Genomic DNA, 14,587 nt, shown 5'->3' on the forward strand with positions numbered 1-14,587 from the left:
AGAAGGAGGAGGAGGAGGAGGAGGAGGAGGAGGAGGAGGAGTTTGGATTTATATCCCCCCTTTCTCTCCTGTAAGGAGACTCAAAGGGGCTGACAATCTCCTTGCCCTTCCCCCCTCACAACAAACACCTTGTGAGGTAGGTGGGGCTGAGAGAGCTCCGAGAAGCTGTGACTAGCCCAAGGTCACCCAGCTGGCATGTGTGGGAGTGTACAGGTTAATCCACAGTGGGATTTATACCCCACTTCTCTCTATCTTTTAAGGAGGCTTAAAGCGGCTTACAAACTCCTCCCCTTCCTCTCTCCACAACAGACACCTCGTGAAGTAGGTGAGACTGAGAGAGTTCTGAGAGAACTGAAACTAGCCCAAGGTCACCCGGCAGGCTTCATGTGGAGGAGTGGGGAATCGAATCCAATTCTCCAGATTAGAGTCTGCCGTTCTAATTTCCAACCTCTCTCAGCCCCACCAAATGTACAAAGTGTCTGTTGTGGGGAAGGGGAGGTAATTGTAAGCTGCTTTGAGGTTCCTTAAAGCTTGAGTAAAGCAGGGTCTTAAAAAACGTCTTTTTCTTGTAGCTTTCTGGATTCTCCGGTATCAGCCAAATACCAGCCAACAGCCCGATTTAAATACCTAATAATACCCAAAATTAATGAAACCATTGCTCATCCGGTATTTAGCTTGGATGAGTCCTAGATCCTGTGCATTTATATGGACTTCACGCCATGTGTGCATGCAGGACTTCTTAACAAGGCAGCTGCAGCACCGCAGCTGATAGTCCTCTGATCTAGTTTTTAATTATTCCTTCTGGGAATTGGGCTTGTAAGGCTGTCCGCCTGCATCTCAATCAAGCGCAAGGGAGAACAGGAGCCAGGCTTGCTGCCCATTCACAAGGACCTCTCCCAGGAGCAGTGTGTTGTGGGTATGGGGAATTGGACCAATCACAAGTGCCCAAAGGCCCCGGGGATATGGAAATGGAGTCCCGTTACAGCCAAGGAGGAATGTCCCAAGACTTCAAAGGGTGCTTGATTCTCAGCATGCCAAGGGTAGGATCCATAAGCAGATTTACCTGGTTTCCATCAGGAACCAGACATTGCTCTCCCTCCACCTACAATTTACCTTAGCATAGTACAAAACTATCAGTACATATAATTAGCCAGTTATCTGCTGACTATACTACTGTGGATCACTTATCACATACAACCGTTTCTTAATCATTGATGAGGGAGGAAAGACCCCATTAAGAGCACTGTGCATCACAGAGGCCAAGAAGACCCTTCTCAATCTTGCCTAGAGAATGCCTGCCCCCCCGCCCCCCCAAGAGATTTCCCCTTTCGCTCCATTAATGGCGCTCTTCCGCCACTTCTTTGATCCAGGCAACAAGCAATAACAGCCTTTTGATTTCTGGATTTTGCTTTAGTTTTTAGTCTACTGTTTGGGCATTCAATGCATAAAACTGTCCTTCAATGGAAATTTAGTGTTTATATGCAGACACTGTAATTGTGAAGATATTACTGCTGAACACAAAGTTGAAAGGGAAGAAAATAAATATTTCTATTAATAAATTCCTCAAGGGGGCACAGGAGGGGAAAAGAAAACCACTGGTGCCATCTCTCGGCCTTCACAGGAATTGAAGAACGATCAACATTTGGGACTACGGATAAATATGGCCCACCATCTACCCTGAGCGTACATGCAGTTAATTCAGACACTGCCCCAGAAATGCTGAATTCTGCAATCCAATTCTGTAAGCTGTTCATTTTTTTGCTGGTGTGCTTTTAAGATTGTACAATTGGTGCAATTTGTCTGTTTCTACTGTAGGAAGATAACATTTTATGGATATGCATCGACACCTTATCCAAGGCTTATTGTGATGACTCAGCGATCTACCCTGGCGATCCTTTTCCATTTGCAGCCAGCCAGCTGGATGCTGCTCCAGCATTTCCAAGTGGGGTACAAAAGAGGAAGAAGAGTTTGGATTTGTACCCCACCTTTCTCTCCTGTAAGGAGACTCAAGGTGGCTTACAAGCTCCTTTCCCTTCCTCTCCCCACAACTGACACCTTGTGAGGTAGGTGGGGCTGAGAGAGCTCCGAAGAACTGGGACTAGCCCAAAGTTACCCAGCAGGAATGTAGGAGTGAGGAAACACATCTGGTTCACCAGATAAGCCTCTGCCACTCAGGTGGAGGAGTGGGGAACCAAACCCGGTTCTCCAGATTGGAATCCCCTGGCTCTTAACCACACCACGCTGGCTCACTTACAAGCATCTACCTCTTGAGTTCTAAAATGCTTGGGAAGAATTTGGTGTATACAGAAGTCCCATTTGGCTCAACCGAGAAGCATTTTCCTGCAGAATATTTATCTGGAATGGTGTCATAGATTCTGTTGCTTTGAGAGCCATTTTGGGGGGACTTAAAACATAAAGAAATAAAAAATTTTAATCAAGAGGGCTATTGCAGATTAGTCCTGCCCTGAGTGGCCTAGGATAGTCTGAGCTTGTCAGGACCTGGAAGCTAAGCAGGGTTGGCCCTGGTCAGTATTTGGATGGGAGACCACTAAAAAAAATCCAGGGTTGCTACACAGAAGTAGACAATGGTGAGCCACCACTGAACTTCCCTTGCCTTGAAATCCCTCAGGTGACCATAGGACAGTGGTAACTTGATGGCAAAAAAGGCGGGAGAGGTGTGGGGCTTGGCCAGGAATGGTGTGAGGTAGAATTTTTCTCAAAGTCACCCCTTTGGGTCTCCAACAGCTAAAATGGCTTCCAACATTCCCGCCCTCACAACATCCTGGTGAAGCAGGGCAGCTTAAACAGTATGTGTGATTGATCCAAGTTTGCCCAGCAAGCTGCTGGAGCAGAGCTGAGTTTCAACCCAGGAGTTCCCAGAGCCTAGTCTGATACTCCGACCACTATACAATCCTGGCTGTTTTTGGCCAACTCAACCAAATACCAGTAAGCAGACATACAGCAGAGCATAAGCTTCATTTCTGCAAAACGTATGTGCAAAACTGCAATTAAAAAGACAATTTCTAGCCCTTTCCCAGCTAGGCTCCCCTACCTGTTTTCTTCACGTGGAGGCATCGTCCTCCTCCTAATTCAAATTCTTAACAAGATCATCCTTCTTTCTCTCCAATCCCTCCTAGAACGCAGGAGCCATTAATCTGTCCCCACCTTTGAACTCATTTTGTCTGGATTTATTAATAGCTTCGGAAGGGCTCTACCTGATTTCTGTTTAACCTTTCTGCTAATCACTTTGCCCTTTCAGACAGGAAATAATTTGCAATAGAGGTAACTTTTAATTTGCCACCCCCTCAAGTCCCACCGATGGGGAGGGGGGAACAGAGCATCCTGAATCAGTGGTTAACTCACCATTCAGGCATATATAGGGTTTAGAAAGTTTGGAGTCTGAAACATTTAGTCCAATGACAATGCTTCATTCAGGGTTTTCTATATCAGAAAACAAAGCGTGTGAGACTATGGTTTTACATGGAGGGTGGGAAGAGAAGGGGCATGGGCTATTCTAAGGCATTGTTCCGACAGAAGTATAACTGGATAAAATTTGCACTATCCAAAATTAGGGCATACAAGGGTTCAAAGACAAGTATTTGGATGTGTGACCTCCCATGAATATCGGGTATGACACAGGGACAGACAATGGCAAACCACCTCCACACATCTCTTGCCTTGAAAACCCCACCAGGGGGTGCCACAATCAGGTGTGACTTGATTGTTAAAAAAAAGATATTGTAAGCATCAAACATGTTGATCAAAATGTGCTTTTGTTTGTTGTAACACTCTGTTAAGGCCTTTATATTTGACTGGATCTTATTAAAAAACAAAAAAGATGGAAAAAGAAAAGGACAGAAAGACTAACGAGGGACAAACCAAAGAAAAGGAGGATGAGCACAGGAGGCTGTTTCCGAGAGCTCAACAGCTCACTCACGCGGTTGATTTTAGATTTTTTTCAGAACTGGTGGGTCTGCAGTCCCCCTGTCAAATTTTAAGGTCCCCAAGAGCTCAGAAAAACTTGGTCTGCAGCCGGCAAAATAGCCTCTATCAGCAATGTGCACTGCAATGATAACCAATATCTCTACACCTGTAGAATGAACACACAGGTAGTAAAGGTTTTATAGCCACCCAGGTGGCCTGGTCCATTTAACTGGAGATGCCAGGGATTGAACCGGGGACCTTCTGCATGCCAAACGGATGCTCTACCACTGAGCCACAGCCCCTCCAGCAATGTGTAGTTTGGGAGCACTTGAAGGCTCAACCAGAGTGAAATGCCAATCCACCCAGAGTCATATTTGACTGAATCTTATCTGCTCCACCCAGCTTCAGCCTCTATCAGAGAGTTCCTGCTTTATTGCCTGAAGTGATATGGTCCAGGAAAAAGCCCTTCCCATAGGATTCCAAAGTATGAAACAGAAGTCTTTGCGTAGACAGATCTGTTGCAGAATCTCTGCCAATTAATCTCCCAACCTGTCTTTCACCAAGGCTGGAATTCATGGCAGCTGGCCACTGCTTCAAGAACTTTGTCCTGGATGAGCCTCTGTTGCGAGTGCCAGTTTTGGGGAACACCTCCACACTCCCTCCTCTACCGATCAACCAATACTTACAACTACAAAGACAGCCCCAAACAGTGCAAGAAATCCCCTGAAAAAAATAACAGGCTGCTTTATTGAGGATCAAAATGTGAATGGACAGATCTGAGGGAGAGTAATACACTTAATCCAGAGGGGCCTTCAGACAAAGCCAAGGGCCTTTGCCTCCTGAAGCCTTTTAAAGTGACATGATGCACCTTAAATAAATTAAGGGGACTGCGGCACTCTTCTTTCTTGCTTTCACTTCATGCTCTTGGCAAACTCCTCTCCTTTCTTGATGGAACCTTTCAGTTCCGAAATTGCGTCGGCCACCATCTTCTCTTCAAAAGGAGAGATCTTGCCGATACCCAGGTTCTTCTCAATGCCGTTTTTCTATTGCGGAAGAAAGTTGCAGATTAAGCACAGGGAAGCTGTAGAAGTATAGGTAACCTGATCTGAAGGGACCATGAAGCTACTTGTCCCTGATCTTCTAAATGCTTGGCCAGAACCTCTTCTGCCAGGTCCTCTTTTCAGACAGACAAGCTTCTAGTCCTTGTGGCTATAAAGGTACATTCAAAGCAGTGTTTGCTGTATTTCAGAAACCACAATGGTGGTTGCAAGGGATCTCTGTTGACTAGGAGGAATACACATGAAACAACCTGAGATCCTTGATCCAGACCTTTGATATCCTAAAGGTGATTGCCCACTCAGCCTATGTAGAAGCTACCTGATCTATCAAGGTCTATATAGTCTTGGCTGACTGCCAATGGATCCCCAGGACCTCAGGTGAAGGTCTTTTACTTCACCAACGACCAGATCCTTTTAACCAAAGATTGACTGTAGGACCTTCTGCATAAAAAGCAGATGTTCCACCATTAAACTGTGGTCCCGCCTCCTGAAGGCTTCAAATCCTGCCTTTTCCAATGACTTGGGAAAACCCCAAGTGGGCACAATGGTAACCGCCAAAGACTGAGGTACAACAGAAATTATGCAAAAAGCACCGTCATTTTTGCAGGTTGCAAAATTTTGCTTTTGGGGGAAAATCTGAAGTAGGCATGACAGAATTTCCCCACAGGACTTCCATGTACAGTTTGCATTGGAAAGCTCTTCTAAACTTGTCAGCCGGGAGTTTGGAAACAAGAAGGCAGCATTTTGATGAGATTCCAAAAGCATTTTGCCATGGGCCAGACAAGCTGAATCTACCCCCAGAGTCTCGTACCCTTGCACAATTCAGTTATGCCTTTCTAGCATTCTGCAGATAAACATAATGCAAGCAATGATTCACTCAGCTTACGCACCCCTAGCAGCAGCGGTGTGGAAAAGTACGTGCATTCTGTTTCCTCCGATCGGACAAAAGCACATTCGATAACCCCCTCCTTCCCGTTCATGGCGTCCAGGACGGAGAACACAAACCGGGCGCCTGCATATGCCATAGACAGGGTGGCGGAGCCTAGAAGGAAAAAGGATATTCAAGGAATGCTGCCTCTCCACAGTCCAATTCTGAAGTCGCTTTCCAAGAATAAAAAAGAGAACACCCTTGTGGTTGAGTCTGAAGCACCGAGGCTTCCCAAGATATGGATTGCAAGTGATTCCAAGATACAAAGCATGTCTACTGACTCGCCTAACCTGTGTCATCCCTCTCCCCCAAAAACAGCACTGGAATATTTTTACAGGGTTCCAGATACTTTCTAAATGGATGATTGTGATCCAGATGCACGGAGGCGGGATGAAGTCTCACTGAAATCAAGAGATTTGCTCTTTGGTACATGTTTTTCTCTCTCTCTGGCTTCCACACAACACGAGAACAGATACCTCACTCTGGATTGCGCCACATGGCTTCTAGATAGAAAGAAGGATTTCTGCCTTGTAAAGGGTGCGAATTTTAAACCACATGTGGCCAGCCAGGGTGCCAAGAGTGGCAAAAGTTGATGCTTGTGGCTCAATGGCTGGATAACTGGAGGCTGCGTGTGGACTGGAGGCCACGCTCGCACTTTTGGCTTGATGTGGCACAAGAAGAACACAGATCTTACCCCAACAAAGACATTGCTTATTTACCTTGCATAATTATTCCAGTACTGTGGAACTTTCAGGTGATCAATAATCTATTGGCCCTGGGATAAACTCAAGTCTGCAGATGGCAGACAGCAACATTAAAAATTACGGTCAACCAAAAGGAATCTTTTCAGCCATCCCTGGGATGGGGATCTACACCTCAGGGAAGTTGGCGGATTCCTGCACCGTCAGCACCTGCTATTTCGTGGTGGAAATCGTCTGTCAATCACAAGCCCTATTGGGCAAAGATCTTGCCCACATGAGGCAGGAGCCACACTGAGGAAGGGAGCTCAGAAGAGTCATAAGTAGCTTGCCAAAGAGCCACCAGTGGCTCCCCATGCCACTGAATGAGTTATCATCGACTCAAGCCAAACAAAAGCAGCATCTAAGATAGGCAGAAAGCGTGGATAGTGGTGGTGGCCCATCGGTAATACTAATTCCATTACCTGCAGGGTTTGCTGTCAGACTGTTAATTCACAATCCTGCCCCACACTGCAGTGCTTCCCAACTCAAAGAGTGCTCCACAGAACGAGGCAGAGAACCATCATCTAGAACCAACCTGCACCAGCTTTTGCTTTGACGACTTCTGTCCCTGCCTCCTGGATCCGCCCTACGAGCGCCGCCAGCTGGTCCTGCGGGAACTCCACTTTGGGGGTGCACTGCAAAGAAAGGGAACGTTAGCAGCCAGCCCCTGGTAGCCTTCATGTCTGCCAGAGTGCTATTCAGCAGCTGGGATCTAAAGTTCCTGTCCCTGCTGCGCTCCCAGCACCCTTTGACAGGCAGCAGTATGCCTACAACAGCTCAGAGCTTTGCTGCGAGGATAGTACAGAAGCCCGCTCAATATATTACCAATTTGCAGACTTGGGAACGTTTAGTCTGGAAAAGGTTGAGAGGGAACATAATTGCTCTATTTTAAGTGTCTGAAAGGCTGTCACTTAGAGGAGAGAAGAATGCAGTGGGTAACAGATACTGCTTCTGCACACTTCTGATTTTCCAGAAATTCTATTATATGAAATCCAAACTCTCTTCGCTCACATCATCTCCACAGATTCGCTTTCAAAGATGGCATCCTCCGTGCTGCCTTTCTAGCACCTGGCCTTACCAAGGCCAGAAACACTGATCCCGGAAAACGCTGGAAGACTTCAGAACACAGACCTGAGAGATAAGCGGGATGATGGTTTTGCCTGCGTGGCCGCCGATCACAGGGACATTTACACGAGCCGGATCCAAACCCTGCAGAAGAGTCACGTTTTAGAAATGCTGTCAAGTCAGAGCCTGTAACAATCCAACTGGCTAGCTGAGTCATTGGCTGCCTTAACCAGCAGTGTACCAATTGGGCTCTGTGACCAGGGGAGAATCAAGAAGTTTCCTTTTTAAAAAAAGCTCTAAATTTTTATATGGGCAAAACTGCATGTGCTCAGGACCCCAGACATTTTTTTCAACAGCTGTACTATTCCAATCAGGAATAGAAACATTAACTAAGCACTTGGGTTCATGCAGGGCCCAGGTCAAGCTGAGATTCCTTTTCCAATGGCGTCCGAAAAGAGAAACTTGAGAAGCCCATCCTTTCCTCCTAATCCTTTCAAATGTAAGCGGCATCTAAACCACTACGAAAACAGGCAAACGGAACAGTCTACAAAGAGCTATGCTGGATATTCTGAACTTACCTTCAGCTCAGCCACAAAGGTGTTTGCTCGGACAATGTCCAGTGTTGTAACACCGAAAATTCTGTTGGGGTTGTATACTCCGTGCTTCTTAAAAACCTCTGATGTGATGGGGATGGTGGAGTTGACCTGAAAGAGTACAAACAAGTAATGGTCTGACACATGTCATGGAATCGCCGGGCTGGCGGCAAAGTCACACCCACACTTGCTGTTATCTGTGTAGTCTTGGGCCATCTTTGTTTCAATTGATGCTTGTAACTAGAAAACCACGCATCCCCCCTCCTCCCCAGGACTCAGGGTGAGTTCTATCGCTGTCACTGAGTTATTATTAGTATTATTTATTATATTTCATAGACCACCCAATCCCCGAGGGGCTCTGGGAAGTGTTCAACAACAAATCCAGGTACAATACAACAGTAAATATTAAATACGAAGTACAAACGTTAAACATTAAAATCCCTTAAAATCACAAGCAACAGCATCATTAAACCTACATTAATTAAATTGAATGGATAGCGTCCGATCCTAAGGCTGGGAGGGGGGCCAGCAATGCCAAAGATGGTAAAAATATAGTGCAGAGGCAATGCCAGAGATGGTATGAAGGTGTGGTACAGGGCATCAAAACGCATAACAATGCTGTCTTCACACTGTCTTTTCTTATGCTGCCTATTGTGGGAACAGGTGGGAGGGGAGAATACTAGATGCGGGGAAACTGGAGATATATGCTAGCTGGAAAGCCTGAGCTAAGGTCCAGACACAGTTCAATAAAGCTCTTGAACTTTTCCTAGGTCTCAATTATTGACTGGAGTAACAGACCCCCACGACACAGTAGCATCTGTGCCAAATGCTTTTTTTAACTAAACATTCATGAAAAGCGGCTTGGGTTCCCCGATTCCAGTGGGAAGAGAGTTACATTTTTCTTACCGGATTTGCAATAATGCAGATCATGGCTTCGGGGCTATGCTTGGCACAGGCTGCTGCCAAATTAGCAACAATAGTGGCATTTGTATTGAAAAGGTCGTCACGGGTCATGCCTGAAAATCGGATTGGGAAGCAATTAGACATTTTCTGGTCTCTGAGCCTACCCAAACAAATCATATCACAAGAAAAATATTGTAGCTGACTATGTCCACAGCTGGCCGTTATATTGCATCAGCTTGCACAAAAGACACATCGCATTTAGGAAATCAGACAAGAAATCAATTGCTTTCGCACGTGCTGAATAATGCACTTTAATCCATTCTCAATGCACATTAGGGAGTGCAAGTGGATTTTGCTTTTTACACAGTAAAATCAGTGGCAAAGTGAATTGAAAGCGCATTAGCCAATATCTGTGAAAGCACTTTAAAAAAAAATAGGCTACAAAGAAAGGCTAATGCATCTTGGGGATTTAATATGTATTTGAGAGGCCAGAGCAGATTTTGAGAACAGGATGCTACACACAAGTCAGATTTGTTTAAATAACAAACCAGGGGGCATTCATTGAAAATGCTGGGAGGAAGAATTAGGACTAATAAAAGGAAACACTTCTTCACGCAACGTGTGATTGGTGTTTGGAATATGCTGCCACAGGAGGTGGTGATGGCCACTAACCTGGATAGCTTTAAAAGGGGCTTGGATAGATTTATGGAGAAGTCGATTTATGGCTACCAATCTTGAACTTTTTGATCTGAGATTGCAAATGCCTTAATAGACCAGGTGATTGGGAGCAACAGCCGCAGAAGGCCATTGCTTTCACCTCCTGCATGTGAGCTCCCCAAGGCACCTGGTGGGCCACTGCGAGTAGCAGAGTGCTGGACTAGATGGACTCTGGTCTGATCCAGCTGGCTTGTTCTTGGAGTTCTTAAACACATGTCCTAGTAAAAATGCCTCTTGATGTTGACAGTATAGCCACGATCAATAAGGAGGCTATCAAAAGAGACCTACTATTCAGAATCCTGGCCCTACTCCTACAACAACACAGAGGGCTGCAGTTGAGAGGAAAAGCAACTGTATTCCAGGCAGCAGATTTCAGGGTCATGCCCTGGCATACCCAGTTCAAAAATCTCTGGTAACAGCGTGGAAAAGACCTCTCTCTTTTGGAGAGCTGCTACTAGTTAGAGCAGATGGGTCAGCGCTCTGGCTCTGAATAGCAGCTTTGTGTTTTGTTTCACATTTCCAGATCAGCAACCTCAAACTGGGACACCGCTTTATCTAAAACAGGTTCCTTGAAAGGATTTCTAACATACCCGGCTTCCTAGGAACTCCAGCAGGGATCACGACGACTTCACAGCCCTTCAGAGATTCTGGCAGCTGTTCGGGTCCCAAGAAACCTGAAGTGACAAGACAAATAACAAATCTATGCTGTTCTACTGCTAATGAAAACAGTTAATGCTCAGGGGGAAGAAAACAGTCTCGCATTCCCTCATTGGATTAAAATGCTTGGCCAGTCAACTGAGAGTGCATTTTTTACCAGCCCTGCCTTAGGCAACAAGATTATAACTGCCCAATTATGACAGCTGAATATGATCTCCAAGGAACCCTTTGGTTCAGCTGTATAAAAAAGGGGGGAAAGCAAATGGAAGCAGACTGTGCATGTTGTACCTTTGACTGCCGCTCTTGTTTCGATGTGGCTGAGGTCAGCTGCGACGCCAGGAGTGTGGGCGATATCATAGAGGTTGAGCTGGCTGACCAGGGGGCTGTTCTTCAGCAACAGAGACAGAGGCTGCCCAATGCCACCAGAGGCGCCAAGCACGGCCACCTTAGCATTGTTCTAGATTGGAAGAGGAGAATAATAAAACAGGCTTAAAGACAGAGCAAGTGTGTTGGGACACATTCCTTTGTGTGTGGCGTAGTGGTTAAGAGCAGGTGCATCCTAATCTGGAGGAACCGGGTTTGATTCCCAGCTCTGCCGCTTGAGCTGTGGAGGCTTATCTGGGGAGCTAAGATTAGCCTGTGAACTCCAACACACGCCAGCTGGGTGACCTTGGGCTAATCACAGCTCTATGGAGTTCTCTCAGCCTCACCCACCTCACAGAGTGGTCAACCAATTGCCTATGCTGGCAGGGGCTGATGGGAATTGTAGTCCATGAACATCTGGAGTGCCATAGGTTGGCCACCCCTGCCCTAGAGGCTAAAATGACTGAGGCTATTGTACTTAGGTCACGTTATGAGATAACCAGAGTGACGGGAAAAGACATTAACGGTAGGAAAAGAGGAAGACCCAGCATGGATTGGCTCAATCAAGGAGGCCAACAGCCCTCAGTTTACAAGGGCAAGGCAGTTAAAGACAGGGCATTTGGGAGACCATTAACTGATAGAGTTGCTATGAGTCAGAAGTTATTTGACTGCACTTAACACGGAGAGAGAAACTGGCAGGGTGGCAGTTACAACACAGAACAAAGACTACAGTTCACAACCCAGGGCATCTTTTAAAAAGGATGGTGGTGTGGTTGTTTAGATGAACCAATGGTCTCACTCAGTAGACTGCAGTTTCACAGATCGATTTGAATTAAACTGTTTCCACATCACAACTCATTGTCGTCACCCTCAACTCCAAAAAAACCAGGGCTGATTCCGCATGGGCCAAAAACAGCAGTGTGGAAATGGTGTAAAAGGGTTTAAAATGGTGTAAAAGCGTTTATACTGTTTTCACACCGCTGTTTTTGGCCCATGCAGAATCAGCCCAAGAAACTAGACAGGGCTTCAGAACCCAGTGAAGTGAGCAGCAAACCCTTTATTGCCTACATGTTGGCACCAACATCTTAGGCTATACGGCAGAATATGTATCGTTCTGTCTAATTCTGCTTTTCAGTCACAAGGGCAAACCTCTATCCCTTTTCACGCAGCTTTGGTATGTTGCTGACAGTGCAGCTCTAGAAGCTAAAATGAATACTTTGTACTGTACTTTGGTCTCATTATGAGAAGATAAGAGTTGCTGGGAAAGACAATGCACGCTGATAAAAGAGGAAGATCCAATATGAGATGGATTGACTCAGTCAAGGAAGTTACGGCCCTCAGTTTGCAGGACCCGAGCAAGACAGTTAGCAATAGGATGTTTTCAAGGACAATGATTAACAGGGTTGCCACAAAGTGACTTGATGGCACTCAATGCTCGCATTTTCCCAATCTATGGATATTAACGTGTTTTCTCAATGAACAGATACTAATGGTATAACTGCTATTTTGTAGGGGTGTGTTAAATTTTTTGACATAAGAAGGACAGTTTGGATTTATATCCCCCCTTTCTTTCCTGCAAGGAGACTCAAGGGGGTTTACAATCTCCTTTCCCTTCCCCCCTCACAACAAACACCCTGTGAGGTGGGTGGGGCTGAGAGAGCTCCGAAGAACTGTGACTAGCCCAAGGTCACCCAGCTGGCATGTGTTGGAGTGCACAGGCTACTCTGGTTCACCAGATAAGCCTCCACAGCTCAAGTGGCAGAGCGGGGAACCAAACCCGGTTCTCCAGATTGGAGTGCACTTGCTCTTAACCACTATACCATGCTGGCTCTTGAATGAGACTGTTCTCCAAACAGTTGGAATTAACTATTTTAGAGTTCTGAAGCACCCTTTTATCAGGCAAGAGGAATTAAAAGAAAGGGAAAAGGGAGGGAGAGGCACTACTTCTGGTCCAGATCTTAAGGCATCTTGTCTGAATTCTGTACAGAATATGTTGCCGATATGAATAATTAGGCAGATGCTTGATGGAGCTGCTACTTTTAGCTTTCTGGAGTGAAGGAAAATTGGTAGCTCATAAAGGTCTCCCTTGTACCAAGCCAACAATTTAATGATAACTCAAGGCCATCAACCTCATAAAAGGTTCCCCAAACGGTCCCTTTCTTGCTAAAGTTGGTCATCAGCCAAAGAGGGAGACTGTGAGATTGCCTCATCTATCTTCACTCCTGTAATGAAATCAGCAGTGAAATTATCACTGTCCCCCTCGCTTACCGAGAGCAACGGGCAAGAAATAGCTTAGCTAAAAGGTACCATGGAAAGTTCTTTAACAACAGGCTTGGGCCAGAAAATCAGGAAACTTAATCCTAACTGGGATGGATTCACTTCTGCTACTCCCACGAGCTGTGATTCTACTCTGAGACCTGTCATTTAAGTTCTAGAAATCAGTGCTGGCATTCCACTCTAGGGACAGTCATTCCAGTTCCACAGTACTGATTCTACTACTGGGAACATCATTCCACTAAAGGGGCTGTCATTCCAGCCCCAGAGCACTGATTCTGTTCTCAGACACCACCATTCAACTCTGAGGGTTGCAGAGACCTTCATTCAAAATTCATTACACATTTTCATTGCAATGTCTGCATGCTGTATGTATTTCAGGGGATGCCATGCCAGCCAATTAGCACTCTCAGCTATCATTATATCTGGTGGGCAGTCTGGTATCTCCCATTGTTCCGAATGGGCAGTCCTGTTATTCATTTTAGTGCATCTGCCTTTGGACTGTACAGCAAACGCTCTTAGTGGAAGAGGAGATCTCATGCATCAGTTCCATAAGCCTCATCCACACTCATCAACTGTACTTTTGCAAGCCACGCTGCAAGAGACGGTTGCAAATGCAGAGGTGGAAGGCTTGAGTTATTTCAGGCCCCTCCTGCACATGCAGAATAATGCACTTTCAATCCACTTTGCAATTGGATTTTACTGTGCGGAATAGCAAAATTGACATTTAAACAATTGTGAAAGTGGATTGAAAGTGCATTATTCTGCATGCATGGAAGGGGCCTTAGAATTAGACCTGCTCTCCAGACTACAGAGATCAGTTCCCAAAGGGAAAAAAGCGCTTCAGAGAATAGACTATGGTATCATGACATCTTCCACCTTCTTTATGACAGTATCCTTGAATCTCTATGAAATTCCAAGGCTGGAGTTGACAACTATTACAAAATCTAGATAACAGAAAGGAAAAAAGGTCATATTAGGGTTTCTACACAGCTGCTGCAACACTTTTTAAAAGTCAGCCGCGCCTTAGCAGATTCTCTGCGAGTTCCCTGTACAGCGCCTAGCACACCAGCGGCTGGACACGGTGCGCATGCGCAGTAAACTTCATGCAACAGGCCTGGTCACGGCAATCTGCCGCCTCTTCTCAAATATCAGCTCTTCTTTCGCTTCCCCCTGGCCCAGATACCTGCGAGGAGGTAGCGAGCCCCCTGCGAAGTGCAGCCGAGGCAGGGCGGGTGAAGCGGGCGAACATGACAGGACCGGGCGACGCTCTCCCTTATCCTCCTCGAACGACCTCCAGGCAAAGAGGGCACGGCCAGGCACCAGTGCCAGAAATCTCGCGCCAAGTATCGTGAGAACCTCACT

General features: G+C 46.0%; 1 protein-coding gene across 1 annotated transcript; it reads right to left on the reverse strand.

Moving 5' to 3' along the window:
- Nucleotides 1–4,643: 4,643 nt before the first annotated feature.
- Nucleotides 4,644–14,565, reverse strand: MDH2 (malate dehydrogenase 2). Its single transcript, XM_048519452.1, has 9 exons — nucleotides 14,409–14,565; nucleotides 10,874–11,042; nucleotides 10,519–10,602; nucleotides 9,215–9,324; nucleotides 8,294–8,419; nucleotides 7,782–7,859; nucleotides 7,186–7,285; nucleotides 5,873–6,024; nucleotides 4,644–4,967 (listed from the first exon to the last, which is right to left on the reverse strand). Exons 1-9 carry the CDS (start codon nucleotides 14,472–14,474, stop codon nucleotides 4,836–4,838), a joined length of 1,017 nt encoding a protein of 338 aa, XP_048375409.1. The 5' UTR covers nucleotides 14,475–14,565; the 3' UTR covers nucleotides 4,644–4,835.
- Between the last annotated feature and the right edge of the window lie 22 nt (nucleotides 14,566–14,587).

Source organism: Sphaerodactylus townsendi, linkage group LG16 (genome assembly GCF_021028975.2).
Source record: "Sphaerodactylus townsendi isolate TG3544 linkage group LG16, MPM_Stown_v2.3, whole genome shotgun sequence".
Classification (NCBI taxonomy): domain Eukaryota; kingdom Metazoa; phylum Chordata; class Lepidosauria; order Squamata; family Sphaerodactylidae; genus Sphaerodactylus; species Sphaerodactylus townsendi.

Bases quoted from the DNA above. Each gene is read 5' to 3' on its own strand.
- MDH2 (XM_048519452.1), bottom strand. From the start codon at position 14,474: ATGTTCGCCCGCTTCACCCGCCCTGCCTCGGCTGCACTTCGCAGGGGG. The intron at 11,043-14,408 runs GTATCTGGGCCA...CTTCCAATCTAG, and splicing joins GGCTCGCTACCTCCTCGCAG to AACAATGCTAAGGTGGCCGT. The intron at 9,325-10,518 runs GTATGTTAGAAA...TCCGATTTTCAG, and splicing joins TGGAGTTCCTAGGAAGCCGG to GCATGACCCGTGACGACCTT.